The sequence below is a fragment of the Dicentrarchus labrax genome, unplaced genomic scaffold, assembly GCF_905237075.1.
Source record: "Dicentrarchus labrax unplaced genomic scaffold, dlabrax2021, whole genome shotgun sequence".
NCBI classification, from domain to species: domain Eukaryota; kingdom Metazoa; phylum Chordata; class Actinopteri; family Moronidae; genus Dicentrarchus; species Dicentrarchus labrax.
The window spans coordinates 2,835,291-2,850,978 of record NW_026136707.1 but is presented as its reverse complement, the minus strand read 5'-3'; the positions used below and the strand labels follow the sequence as shown (position 1 = coordinate 2,850,978).

The 15,688-nt window shown below is 39.9% G+C and overlaps 1 protein-coding gene across 1 annotated transcript in view; it reads right to left on the bottom strand.

The window, feature by feature from the left end:
- Positions 1-7,903, bottom strand: part of dgkb (diacylglycerol kinase, beta) — a 70,545-nt gene extending 62,642 nt beyond the window's left edge. The window contains exons 1-2 of the mRNA XM_051407640.1: positions 7,423-7,903; positions 4,674-4,813 (exon numbers count right to left, since the gene is read on the bottom strand). Coding sequence (XP_051263600.1) covers positions 4,674-4,743 — 70 coding nt within the window. The 5' untranslated portion in view covers positions 4,744-4,813; positions 7,423-7,903. The remainder of the gene's footprint in view (positions 1-4,673; positions 4,814-7,422) is intronic.
- Positions 7,904-15,688: the final 7,785 nt, after the last annotated feature.

Here is a 15,688-nt window from a genome sequence, read left to right as displayed (position 1 = left end):
TAAGTCAATTTGCCGCGCCACAGATACCAGGTTCTAATGTTACAGAAGTTAATTAGAAGTACCATTTTCTCACATACACTGGGGGGCCTGGTTCATCTCTAAGCACAAGCCGATCCCTGCTCCTCACAAATCACATTAAGATGCCTGTTAAAGTTAGTGCTGCATATTAGCTACCTTGTATCTTACCTCTTCACAGGCTTAATTAGCAAATGAGGATCCTCCTGTTGATAAAATTATGTCCGCATTTCGAGCAGTTCTGCACCAGAGAATGTTTGTAGAAATGAAACTCCAACCTGCCATTATCTAAGTAGAGCAGCCAGAGACCCAGTTGCTGTTCATGAAACTGCACAGCATGTCACTGATTGATAGTCAGCAGGAGTGTCTGGGGTTCAGCCTCGCAGGTAAGAAAGTGTAGTTTCTAGATTTTTTCTTGCCAGAAACATTTAAGCTTATATGATATTATTATAAATGTTTTTTATTTATTTTATTTTACCTTTATTTGACCAGGTAAGTAAATTAAGAACCAATTCTCATTTACAATGACGACCTGGCAAGAGGCAGAAACAGGAGTCAATATAACAATAAAATCTAAGATACAACTAGTGAAATTTAAAAGCAGGTGCAGTGATCAGAAAATATTACATGTAATGAGTTAGTAAAAGAGGGTAATGAAATGAAAGTGTGCAGTTTTAACACCTTTTCATCTTGTTCCAGTCACTAAGAGCGGCAAACTGAAATGAATTAGCTAGAATGTAAATTGCGGTTGCTGTTGGAGATATTGAGTAGTGAGCGGAGGTATGGAGTCTTAGGGGACAGCATGTGTCTCCTCAGTAATTAAAACATTGATTCGTTTTTCATCAGATTTCATGCCAAATATATCAACCTTACACGGATTTATCTGTCTCTAGTTCTATTAGCGGGTAGACATAAGGTAAAGTCTACTTTATGTTTACTGTAGCTGCTGCAGAATAAATACTATAGAAAATATTGTGTTAAAGTTAATAAAGGCTGTTATTCTACATCTATTCCAATGTGCAGTTGAGCTCTTAACAGCGTTTTGTTGGTTGTAATATTGTCGCCTCCTGCACTAATGGCTTTGGATCTTAGATTTTCTCTAGGTTCATTCACCAACAGTGACTAGAAATAAAAGCCTCACATTGGACTGAGTGTGTGTCATCATTATTGACCATCTTTATTAACACGCTGTCTACACAAAACCATTACGGGGCAGAGTAATTATGTATCCACTGATTGCTTGTCACATTCAGCAGGCACTACAGAATCACAATGTATTTCTTACAGTCCGGCTAATAATTTCACCATTGTGTGGCACACAGTAATCAGAGTGCAACACTTATTTCATGTTTTTAAGGTTCACAAACACACTGACCATCTTCTTTACCTTGAAAAGTAAAAGAATTTCCTCTCTGTGAAGTAGCTATTATATCACATAAAGATAAACTCTAATTGTTGTGAGTCAGATCTGAGGTGCCTGACTAGGCGCACAGGTATTAAAATGTTATGAAAGTGTGCACAGCTCCATTTAATGAGAAGGAAGGGACAGATACAGTAGGAGGCGAGATGAAGGGAGAGAAGAGCAGGGAAGGTGAGGAGATGAGCTGCCCATTGTTGCAGCTCAGAGAATGGGATATTTTATAACCTGTAGCTGCACAGCGCACAAAGACTCGCCCGGAGCTCGTTGTAACATGATTATCCAAATCTATCTAGCCTGTACACGCGCCTGCAAGCAGACATGCACACTAAGACTCTCTTGCTGCTTTGCTTTTTTTTTCATTCCGCTCTCTGTCTTTTAGTCTCACACAATTTTCATGTCGAGCTGCATTGCTGAGCCTCGCGTCTCCAAAAACATTTTCTCGTTTAATTCAACAAACTCCTCAGCCACCCACAAAGCAAATATTTGCAAAACATGGAAACATGAACCAGGACCTGACTGTTGAGTGTAGCATCCTAATGGGAGAGCAGGGGAGTTCCTCAGAGTAAGGAACAATGTTGTCACCAGGCACAGAGCAATTAAAGGGAGAAATGTCATTACCAAGTGAAACACTGGTACAAGAGATCCTGGGTGAAAAGCATTAATTATTAAGATTCATACTCGGTGCTCTGAATAGCAAATAAAAGAGGCACCGGTTGCCTCAAAGAAGTCGTGTTTGACACTGAAAATAGCTCTGAAAATATATCTTGCAAGGACAGTTGATACAAAAAGCACTTAGGATCTAAAAAGAGTTGGACACCTAACAACTCTATTTCTTCTCCGTAGTTAATTCCATTGTTTGTCTTCCTACAAACGATTTACTGTGACTTTCAAAGTCTGTCCAAAACTATGTGTGGGTGGTGCAACAACATCCCGCAGATAGCCTGCCAGGTATCGTCATATTTTCCATCCCTGGTACCATTTCAAATGATGAAATGTGTCAACATCTTGGAGCGTAACATAAACTCCAGGCATCCAGAGCACAGTCTGGTGAGCAGGGGAGCCATTTGTTGGGTTGCAAATGAATCATTCAGAGCTAAAACGGAACCACACAGATTAAATGCTTGAGCAGCTTGAGCTTCCTACATCAGCAAGATTAACATACAGTCGGCAATTACGACGTCAGAATTTTATCATTAGAACAAGGGATGTTTGAGATTAACCGCAGTGGATTGAATTGTACTGCAGTTGTACAGCACACAGATGGACGCTCTTGTTATTGTTAACTCGGTGGTTTGATGCTATCAGAGAGAATTTGTCTTCTTGGTGTGCAGAGACTTTTATGGATGTGTGGAGGATTACTGAAGATATGAAAACAGAAATCTGACTCATGCCAACTTTCCAAAAACACAAATTGATGAAGCGAAAATTTGCCTCAAGTCAAAACAGTCCAAACTTTTGGAAAAACATAGACACATCACAGACACAAGGTAGTGACGAGAGAAATACTTCAACATTTTGGAAAATAAAACACTGTTTTGCTTTCTTAGCAGGAGTTAGACGAGGAGATGTGAATTTCATGTCCAAGATCTGTAAAGCCTAACTGTTAGCTTAGCACAAGAAGGAAAAATACACCATCCAGAATCTCTACGCTAAACATGTCATGAAACTACAGAATTTCAGTACTGAACACACAAAGGGGAAATCAGTTCCTGACTAACTCCCAGTAAGAAGAAAACAAGGGTATTTCCAAAATGTCGAAATAATCAACAATGTCAAGGTCTCATTACAAAATGGGCCTCATCCAAGAACATTTTTGTGATCTTATCCTAAACCTCTTTTTACTTTTTTCCGCAAGGTTTGCTCAATCGAGTGGTCCAACTCATATTCACCAAACAGCACCAGCTTCTCATGCATTTTTAACTTGATGAATGAAACCTGTTCATGAGCAGGTGCATGTTTGTAAGACTTCTAGCATAATCGATGCCTCCAAATTAAGGATACCTGTTTTATTTCATTTGTGGGAAAGTTTAATTCACAAAAATGTCACCCAAGAGTACAATCAAGAATTCCAAGCTGCCGGTCAAGTGTGTAAGATTTATGGGGATCAGGCGCTTGTAGGCTTAGAATCAGAATCAGAATTTCAAAGAGGAGGGAGAACCTTTCCGCTATCAAACTGCACATACATCATTCTGTACAGTGAAGTTCAAACATCCAACTCTGGGAACATGAAGAAAAACTGAGTGCCGGGGAACTGTTACTAGGGATATTGGGGGACCAGAAAAAATGAGAAAACTTTACTACAGGTGTCAACGAAATAAAGCGATGCAAATCGAATGCCAGAATAACTTACTAAAACAAAGCGGCCCATGAGGAAAGGTAGTCAGGGGGTTGTGACATTCATGGAGAGGAATGAGAGAATTACTTACACTTACACTGTAGGTGATGTTTCACTGTTAGGTGTTATGATGAATGATGTTCACCTGAACTTGCATACAGACCCTGAGGCAGCTGTTGGAGTGTGAATTTTCCTAACAACTAAGATGCATAAGATGTCATTCCAGATTCCACTGTGGAAGACTATCTGTGCCTGACTTGTACGACAGGCCTCTGCCACTTGAATTCTGTACTAAATGTGAGACATTTTACTGTTAAATCACTGTAAATGTTAAACTTAACTGATCACCAGCTCTCTAACTTAGCTTTTTGGCTATAAGAGTGAATTAAAACAGTAAATGAAGCATAAAACCAAAACACTGAGCTGAAAGATGCTAAAATGCTCTGCAGAGCTTAGGGGAACTGCATAAATTCTCTGTGGGAAGCGACCTTTCACATTACGCTTAGTCAATTGATCCATTGTACAAAATTGTCGATTACTGTAGTTTTAATGATTTTGCCATCCAGTAGCTAACCAGTCACATCCGTCACAATCCGTCACATTTTATTGGAAGTGAAAGGATCCATTCCTACAAAACATCCCTGAAATTAGGATTTTCTATTCTGTTCTGTTCTGAGATGCACGGGTTAAAGATTTAAAAATGTAATTAAAAGTTAAAACAATTTTTGCAGCAACTGGTTGGGGGTTAGTACCTATAATGTCTGCCCGAGTGTCATACTGAATGTCACCTGGAAAGTTACTGTTCTTGAAGGAGAAGATCGCACATACAAAGAGACCCCTTCAGAAAGTACAGCATCTCCTTATCACAGTCAGACACAGACAGAGAGTACCTCTTCTACTCACACTGAGTGTATTCTTGTAGCAGGGCAAATTCAGCTGGGGTCAGTGTGACCCATTTGTCCTGGCTGCTCATTGTGTTTAGACCTGGTCTCTCTGTCCGCCGAGCATTCCCCGGGCAGCAACACACAGCTGGGCGTCACACTCTGAAAAAAAATACAACAATAGACATTAGATCACCTGCCCCATTAACAGCCACAGTCATCTCTTTTTACTTAATGGCAGTGAAAATGACAAAGCAGGTTAAATGCATTAAATATGTGGTTAAATTGGACACAGAGCTGTTTGCAATTAGTGGTTGTGACTAAACCAAACGGTTGTTTCTGGATTGTAAAAGATCAGAAATACTGTAGATATATCAATACCAAAATCATTCTGTCTCAGTTCCCATTACATTGATATTTTGGACTTGTCATATTTCCCTTTTTCCTGCCTGTTCCTTTTTCTGCAGCTGTCATCTCAACAGCGACAGCCAAAATGTTCCTTTGTCTCTTGATCGCCATGTTTTTCACCGATGTTGCAAGGACTTGACATTTCAGGCATTGACATTCATGTTTGCCAGTTTACAGAATCCTCCATCATTAGAAATTGATGGAGACCTTTTTTATAGATGGAAACAAATGTAAACAGAAAAGTAATTTTTTTAATTAACAGAGGACAATGGACTATATTTATTGTAAGAATTTCTTTCTGATGTATTTATTGACTTATATTATGTATCAATATTTTATATGTCCAGATGTGTATTTTTGAATGTATTTAGACTTAAAAACAGTTTATTTGACTTGTTTAATTACAAAAAGTCATAGATTGCTGCAGTGAGAATTAAACCCTGCACAACCCAGAATAAGCAGTGTTTGTGCCACGCTCTATTAAGCAACATAATGTCACATTACATAAAAAGCATCTGGAAAATGGAAATTTTACCCATCATCCCATTCACTTTCAGTTTTTGAAGTTATTATTCTACTATAACAGTTGGAATATCAGGATTATTCATACATACAAGGATATTTGTGAATGATAAGAAAAAAGCCACTACGTGTAAAAAAAAAAAAAAAAAAAATACAAAACAGAAACATAAATCTAATGCCATCTGTTCATCTGTTGGAGTAAAAATTCATTACATATTTCCAATAAGTGGCAGAGAAGTGAAAGGGTCTTTGTATGAAATTTTTTTTTAAAAAAGCCTAATTTGGGCATTAAAAGCTTTTAAAGCTGTGTTGGTGCTGCTTTTCAAATGACCTTGCATCAGCCCGACTGGTTGCTATGATGACAACATGATCGAGTTCAAACTAAATCAGCCTTTGTAGGCTGGTACATATATTTTTGAACCAAGTCCAATATCTGGTGTTTCATTGGAGGTAAATTAGAAGCAGTCGGTGTTCAAGACAGAATGATACACTTTACCAAAGGCAAAATACAGAGCATCAATCAAATGAATCACCAAAGTGTGTAGAATAATTAAAATTCATATTAGGTTTCACATGTTTGTATTATGTAACTGTGGTGCAGCAGGAACGTCCATCATATCAGAGGGTGGATAACATGCCTCACTGATATTTGTCATTCGATAAAAGCCAAGTGTCAAGCTGAAATTTTGTATTGCCAAGCTGATTTATCAGTTCAACACAAATATATGTCACTGTTAGGGCTGTACTGATTAGTACAACATCAGAGCTCTGCTGTTTGCTTTCCCTCTTGTTTGTGTGGCGTGAGTGTGCATGTAATTGTATGTTTGTGCTTGTGTCACTCAGGCATCTGTGTGGGTGTGCATATGTGTATGAGTACGTGTGTGTGTGTGTGTGTTACAATGCCAGTGAAGCATTTGCCCCAATTACTGGGAACCGAAACCCTGGATCAACAAGTGGACGTGTGCATTCACGTGGAGGATGGATGCGTGTGTTTGTGTGCATGTGTATAAATAATATACATTGATGTGTTTTTTACTGTGGTACAAATGTGTAATTTTGTTTGGACTCTTGGGTTTATGTGTGCCTGTTCAGGCAAGTGTGTGTGTGTGTGTGTGTGTGCATCTATATGTGAATACAAGCGGATGTTGTACCACATTTTTACCTTGAAGAACCTCTGCATGAAAAGGCCATTGCATAAGCAAAAAGCTGTGTAAATTATTAAGAAAGCACCATTATTATTATATAGACTATACAAAAAAGGGAAAGCAGCAGTCAACACAATGTGCAGCCACCAGTGTTTCTGTGTTAACACGCTGGGTGCGTGGGAATCAGCCTCCCTCGCATAAACTTTGATCTGCCGCTGGAGCAGAAACAAGAAAACACTCTGCAACATCTTATTTAATGTTTTGCACGTACAGTAAAACAATGTGCTTATAGAGAATCTTGTTATTTATCTTAAATCTCCATTGAGTCTAATTCCAAAACAGTCATACTGTCTCATATAATACTGATGTGTTCTGCATTCCTGCTGTGCACTGCACTGCAATCATCCTCTCTCTCTTATTGGTGTTGCCTAACTGCAGTGCATCCTCACAGAACACTCGGCTGGCATCCTGTCAACAATCAAAATCCATTTCCACAAATCTTATCAGATCAGCTTCATTGTCTTCCAGCGGTGCTACTGTATGAGGATATTCAGCATGGATCCATGCGCGACACCACACTGACCGAAGATCTTGAGCTGAAGACACCACTGATGCCATGACACACAGATACAGGAGGTAGTGGCCACTGCGACATACAGCCCCATGAATGAGATGTGATATCAACATGCCGCTCACCTGCTGCAGAGCTGGAGTCAACCACCAAGAGAGGATGAGGGAGGAGTACTCCAGGCGGATGTTGTTCAGATGAAGCTCCTCAGTCACATTCCTGCCGTATCCTCCTCTGGGTCTTCTGTCAACTGCAAGGCAAGAGTGGGTGTTTGTAATTAGAGGGAGTGTGAGAGTGAATATCTGTAGATGAAAGAGAGGAGACGAAGGAGCAGCTGCAACCCTCTCCGCTGCATGTCAGTGTATGAGTATGTGGATGGTGTTTGTTTTTCTCCGGCGGTGTCTGGTCAGAACAGCATCGCCAGGGATGTGGAGTGGTGAGAGAGGGAGAGAGAGAGAGGGAGAGAGAGAGGGGGGGAGAGCACCAACGCTGCTCTGCCTGCAATGATCAGTTTCCATACTCCCGCTCGCTTACGTCACATCCCTACATCCCTCCCCTCAACTGCTCAGGTTCTCACCTTCCCCTCCCTCCCCTAAAAAACCCTGAGGTCCTATGCACTCCTGCTTTCACTCTGTCTTTCTCATCTCTCTCTCTACTCTCTCTCTCTCTCTCTCTCTCTCTCTCTCTCTCTCTCTCTCTCTCTCTCTCTCTCTCTCCCTCCATTACTCCCCTCCTTCCTCCTTCTTGCAAGCCATCTCTACTCCGGTCACTGTGGCACGCATCAGCCGGCCGCATTAGCATTCAACACGACAGGCGGTAAGTGCAGCAACCTGTGGGATATCCTCTCCAGAGGGCTGAGAGAAGGCGGGAGAAGGAGAAAGATGAAGAAAGAGAGGGAGGAGAGGTGTGGGCGTTGAAGCACAGAAAGAGGAGAAAGATGAGAAATGGGGACAAATAGAGAGAGTATGAAGAGAATGCAGGGGGACAAGAGGTAGAGGATTTTTTAAAATTGAGTTTTCCCCTTTTACCCCTTGTTTTCTGGGGACACAAAGTTACAACATAAAGGAGATTTGACAGCAGTCATACAGAGATTTTCCACTCAATAATAAAATACCTACTTACTGTAAGTACTTACTGTTAAAAAAATGTAACTCTACAGACATCTCTAGATCTTTATAATATAGAAATAGCCTCTGTTCAAAAACCATTCCCACTCCACAATCACTAATCCTATGTAGTGCACTATATGTTCTGAGTGTGTAATGAATGCATTATATAGTGCCTTCAAAAATTCTGCAATATAACGAAAAAAGTGGTGGCCGTGGGATGAACTTCCTGCAAACAGTCCCACAGTGTACTGTGCATTTCATAGCTGTGTGGCATTAGTGATGATACAAAATTATGATTTTGTGTCATTTTACTGCTCACTGCAGAGTAAAATACTGTGTCTATTATATGGGGAGTAGTGAATGGGCTGGAGTGAGAGTGATACTGCACACAGCCCTTCAATATTAGCAAATAACAACACAAATATCTTTTAGATTACACATCTTTTATAAACCAATGGCTATAAAGAAGAGGGGATAAATGAATAAAAAGCTGCAGTGAGGTTATTGATATTATAAACTATTATTTTAAAAAGAAAGTATAAGTAATAATTATTTACAGTGGTTACCAAGCATGATGTATAATAATAATATATGTGCACATACACTGATGTAAGAAAACAGGTGGTGCTCAGTGTACCAGGATGGTATACTTGAAAAAGGAAATGTAATTGTGTGGAAGAAGAAAGAAAGCCCACTTCAACCTTAAGCAATGAGAAAAAGGCAGCTTGGGGAAGCAATCCTATCACCAGACAGCGACCTTGATACCGGATGACTCTGCAAAACCCTGGAGTATTGTTTGTTCAGTTCAGTTCAGTTGGTTCATTGTAGTTGCAGATTGCAACTTCCTCGCTTCACCCTCCCCTTTCAAGCACAAAGAAGACATTGCAGTGACGGCGAGATGTGCAGAAATTGTGAATGGCTCTACCTAGAGCCGGTGTTTGGTTTGTCTGTCCTAGGCTACTGGCGGTTCAACATGGTGGACTCGAAATACATCTTATTCTTCTTCATTAAAGTATAATCACCTTATTTTCAGGTGATTATACATTAATGAAAACATAGTTATGCATATTATATGCCATTTCTCCCAATAAATTCTCCCAAATGTTACACACTTGATCGTTAAGTTAGGGAAATTCTGTGCGTATGGTGAATACACCATATGCAGTGTTAGGCAGCTGAAACATTTAAAAAGATAAAAAGTTAAAGACCATCGTTACAATTAGTAAAAAGGCTAAAGCTTATTTGTAGGTTGTCTGTGACAGGACTCTAGTCAGATGTGTTACACCCATTCACTGCTCCACACACTTCCTCCTCACTACATAAAAGGCACATTATTTTCTGTATTGGCATTCAGCGCTGGCATTGGACATAAATCGTGAGGTGTGGAATTGTCCAATATTGCCATAAGTCCTCAGGATACTGGAGGAGAGGAGGTATAATGAATCATTTTGAGCATTTTCAAAATGTGTAATCCCCTCTGTGGGATCTACATTGGCTTGACAGTAGAAGAGCAATGATTTTTTCCCCTTTATACTTTGCTTAGTATTTCAAAAACAGTCACATCTTAAAAGATCTCGAAAGATAAATTAACCTTCAGTTTTGTGGAATTATGTTTTATAAATTAAGGTACAGCTATTGTTCATTCACCATTAATATTCCAAACAGCGTCCTTGACAATTTAGACATTTAGCCGACACTCTTTTCCAGAGAGATGTATGATGAGTGCTTGTGTCGAAATGAGCTCAGGTTCTTATTGGCCTCACTGGAAGCAATCAATAGTAATGCAGTCAGGGGTTAGAGCCATGCCATCAACACATGAGATGTAAGAAATCTTTTCAGTTAGCGCAGAATGAACATACTGGCTCACAAAGTGCAAAACAAAGAAATAAGATCAAAGGAGAACATTTAAATCCCAAAGCACTTTAAACAATATGCGGTGCACTCTCTCTCAGCACAGCTCATAATTAACATTAAATAGAAACAACCGAATATAAACAATGAATTTGTATAACCCATACTGTAAATAGATACACATACATACACATACTGTATACTCTACTTTAATCCAGATAAATAATGGCATTGATCCAAAACACAAAGGCCATAATTCTTAAAGATCAACCATGTTTTCCAGAAATTATGTTTATATACGACTAATTTGCAACAGAAAACGAGTTGCAACGAGAGATGCAATGCTACCTAATTGTTTCAATGCTTCACTGTTCACGATGTATTTCATTTGTTCTATATCCATACAATACAATATCTGCTTAGCATAATTAACATCTATATGTTTATGTTTTTTATGCACTGATAGAAGTTGGTTAAAGTTAGGGAGAGATTGTGACCATGGTTAAATATTGAAAAACAGCCTTGAAGCGTCTTTACTTTATTAACATTTAAACAAAATGATTGTTTCCTAACCTTAACTATAGGGCTTCTGTTACCTAAACCTACACATGTGCCTCATGCTGCAAACCCTGGTCTCCAGTGACAAAGCCCTGTGTGTATATGCCAACCATCCTCCCTGACCTCATCCCTCTGACTTGTGTGCAGTAAACAAAGTGCTTCCTTCTTTGGAAAAATGTAGCCACTGAATATAGTCTATGCAGCAATTACTGATTTCCTTACAATGTTTGGTAAAACAGTAGTTTGTAAATGTAATTTTTAGAAGACAGGGTAAGTGTAGTTGAGGACCCTGGTTAACTTTGTGCTCAGTCTTGGGATGTATAATTAAGTTTCAAGTGCACATGCTGGTCCAACACCCAGCTCTTAATTTGATGTACCATAAGGGAGGAACTGTTAGGTTGGATAGGTATGAATAACTCAGTGTTATCAGCATATAAGTGGAACTTTATTGTATTGTTGGAAATAAAATCACCATGAGCTAATGTAAAAATCTGAATAGTAGTAAAGTACTGAGCCCTGTGACACTCCAATTCAATATTACAGAAGGATGACCTGAAATATTTCTTCTTTTTTACAAATATTGTAGTGGTTTTTTAAGTTTGGGAGAAGTTAAATGTAGAAAGCGTTGACTCTGGAAGAAGATAGGCCAAAGATCTAGGTGTCAATGCCAGATGTTTTGCTAGTTCATACAAAGTACTAAAGGCAAGAGTAAAGGTGTCATTTAAGCTCTTTAAAATTACACCAATGCTGTAGATTTTTTGGTTGTTTGGGGGAAAAAAAGTATTTAACCTCCATCTAGTGGAGCTGCTGTGCAGTATAAATGTCTAGTTTTTTCAGATATATGTTCACAGCAAAACCCTTCTGCTAGAGACATAAAGGTTACTCAATAACAGTTTCTACCCTGCTGTTCTGCCTTTCAGACAAGGCTATAAGGACAAAAAAAAGGCCTTAGCTATAAGCATGCTGCTTCCTGGAACCCACCTAATATCTTCATTTCATTTACTAGCCCACCTTTAGATAACCTTTATAATGCTCACACCTTTTACGTAGCCTTTCACCCACAGAACCCACCATTTAATCTGACCCACAAGCCTCGGCATGTATTGAGTTTCATGAAAGATCGCTGAAGAATGACCCAGATATGGGCGGCGTGTGGGGGGTGGCTGACCAGTATGCCAATAACGTTTGTGTTTTAGTGCTGCCTCCAGGCTGTCTGTGTAGGTCATGTGGTAGTTTACATTTGTGTCAGAGAGGGAAAGAGGCAGTTGAAGTATTGACATGTCGTTCACATGTGACTGTCAGTGGGTAACTACAGGGCATCTGCTCCTCAGAGTGACACGCAGTCAGCGTCTGGACTATTGATTACATTCAAATTAATGTGGGAATTCTAGTTAAAATTGTTAATCTATTGTTTGGGCAGCAAGCAATAAGCTGTAAAAACATCACTGACATATTACCACCTTATAAAGTTGTAGTGGTGAACGTGGTAGTAAACAGTTGCTTCGTTACACATTCAGCAAACACAGAGCAATCTTATCATTCATTTGCTGTCGTGTTTTTGGCCTCCTACTAGCTCTGGTTTGGTGTCCAAACACTCCTGAGGGAAATATCTGGCTCTGTTAAATGCTCCTCTTTGTTTACCAGCCAGTGGCTAACTGCGTCTGTCTGCTGTTTGGTGGAGGCCAGGTAGTGTACAATACGTTTTTAGAGCTTTTTTCTTGACGCTAATGTGAGCAGTGAGAGTGAAAGTGAACCAAAACACTAAAGTTGTTGTCTGTAAAACCAAAACTGAAGAGATGACTAAAATGCTCTGTAAAGCTGAGGGCAACTGTAGATTTGGGTGATAATTCTGGGTGATAAGCAATTTTCCACTACAGACGGAGTGGGTCCTCTTCCGCAGAGGCTGCCATTTGTTGAACGATCATGTTTTTACAGGACAAACAAAACACTGGTTCTAGTTCTTGGCATTCAGTTTATTGTGACTAAACTCCTAGTGTTTTGTTATGTTGTGTTTTACATGCAGATGACACAAATGATGCACATCCGTATTTGCCTGTCACCGCTGAGTGCATCAGATCTGCATCATCAGGAGATCTCCAGAGGTCATTATGCATGTGGGTCAGACTCACTGAAGGCAGGTTAGAGCAACCTCCCTGGCAACTGACTGCATCACGCTCTGCATCAATGAAAATTCAAATCTAATCCATAAATAGAGTGAAACGTATAACCAGTTGTCTGTAATGCCTGTTTTCTTGTTCTAAATGTCAGCAGATTGGGAGTTTTTCTGGCTAACCAGCATTAGACTGAAGCCCAGTGAAAAAGCAATATAAGAGAGGAGGTAGTGGAAGTTCGTGTCTTGACTGTGACTAACTAAATACAATTAAATGTGTGTGTGAGAGACGGTAGAGTAAAATATGGTGAAATAAAAAGCCTCTCAGGAACAAGAAAAATGTGTCAGAGCCACAGATTAAAAGACGATGGATGCAGAAAATCCCTGTCGCCCGGCCACTCACACATCCAGTGGAACATTAAAACACGAAGGCTTGGACCTTTTAAGATGTGCCTGTGGTTAAAGTGGCTTTGCTAGAAAAATTGTTCTTCATGTTGTACTGCCCGCTCTAATGCTCAGATACTAACATCAAGTGTCGAGCTGTAGTGGAGGCAGAAATGCGAAAAATGCATAATTTTGAGGCCACAGCAGATTTGTGGTCAAACTGAATGGGATCATATTTTACCTTGACAGTTGGCTTAATGACTTTATCATGAGCAGTCTGAAGACTGTGTTTTCTCTGAGGATAACACAAGCCTGAAGCAGACTCTTAATAACTGCTGGAGGTTGCAGATGGAAAAAATGGTTTGCCAACAATGGATTAAATAATATGAAGGCAGTCTCCATTCATAACTGGGCAGGACAGTGTGTCCTTTACCAGTAGCTAGTGGTCATATTGTTTGCAGTGTGCCTAAAGGCAATACATATTTCCTTAAAAAATAGTGTTACAGTAGAAAGTCATGATTATCATTTTGACAAGAATCATGCAACCCTACTTAAGTCCCACTTTCTCTGGCAGGTATCAGGGGAAACATGTCTGATAATTTAGCATTAATTAGTAATTAATATGTCATGGGAGCTGTAGGTGTTTGGTCAGAAGGTATTTTCTTTGGATTTTCCATTGATAAAATGTTGATGTATACATTGTGGATTTTATTCCTCTGCTCAGCTGTGATGGTTAATTGCTATTACTGCTATTATTTTATGTCAGAGATTATTATTACACAGTGGCAACTTTGTTTTGGACAGTGAGTCACAATATTGCACAGTGTTGACTCCCCGAGCGTCAGCCGGTAACTACACACAGCTAATACACAACACTGATGATTACAGCACTTCTCATGCAGTATGTATATTGCAGGCTGAACCCTCTGCTATGAGCAGCTGGGTTGTAGAATAATATGCAAATCAACCTTACAACTTATAAGACCCAATCAAATCAGCCGTGAGCTAGCATTTCTGTCACTATCATGACCCACCCCCCCCGACAGAGACAGCAGTCCAAAGCGCATATATCAATTCTACCCCACTTCTGGCCCTCTGTGCTATAAATAGCAGCCTGAGTGTGGAGTGCAGCACACCATGTATCATAATGGGACCATTATGTAAGGTCCTGTGTGTCTACACAGGCTGACCCTGGGTCTTCCTTCCTGTGGGGCTGAGGCCACAGTGATGCTAGCTAGGTAACAGACAGCTGGGTCTCCATCACTGAGTGTACATCCCCAGGCAGAAGCAAAAGAGCATTAAGAGTGAAGAAAGACTGGCACTGATGCACAAACACTTAATATTAGCCTGTGGGCATCTGCCATTTTCAGGAGATGTCTCAGCATGTTGTGGGAGAACTCATCATTAAATTCCAGACTACAGAGGAACATAAAATGGCTTTGTTCTCCATGAACTAAATTTATAGAGAACTAATTTGTTCTGCTTAAATACATTTTGGAGGAAACATAACATGTACTGGGTGGCTGTGATTAGGCTGCAAACATCACAATGCATCAAATCAGTGTACTTTTTAAATATTTAAAGTCCATTTGAAATTGCATTTCTTTGTCTGCCCTGAACCACATGCCCTGTGTTTTCCTTTGAGAAAAGAAAAATCACGAATCAAAAGGGAGAAATTAATATTTTATACTTTTGGTTTCATGATGGGGGCCCCTATTTTTTGCATTATTTCATCGGAATAGATTTACAAACTACAAGTCAAGAGGTCAGAGATATAGCTCGGGGCCAAACCATTTCAGGCTTTAAAAGTAATATTTCAAACTGATGAAAAAAGCAGGCAGCCAGGCAAAGAAAAGGGAGAGCAGAACTTATTGCATGTATGTCGGTCTAGTGTGTGCATCCATGCATGTGTGTGTAGTGGGACTCCCCTCTGTCCCCCTGCAGACAGTTGATGCAGAGCACTGAACTATATTATCAGAGCATGAGTCACTGTAACGTTCTGTGGCACTGAGGGAGCAAATCACATTTGTTCCCTCTTCCCATCTGCCATGTAATGAGGAAAAGAGGAGAAAAAAGAAGACGCCGCATAGACAAATACAATGTTTGATGTGTGAAGTTTATACAAAGATAAAACCCATATCTGTAGACTGTAAACAGATAATCAGCTAAATGTCTTTTTTATTGTTTCCATCTTTGCTGCTTATTGCTGCAATGCACAGTTTTTTGCACTGCACTTCCCAGAGATTGCCTGTCAATCAAACAGCAAGGGTAGGACTGACGTGCTTTTCTTTGGGATTTCTGTTCATAAAGTTTCTTCAGCTGGATTCTTTATCTTGTCAGCTTGGGTGGTCATTATGTGCTTTGGTTTAGGGCACCCTGTGG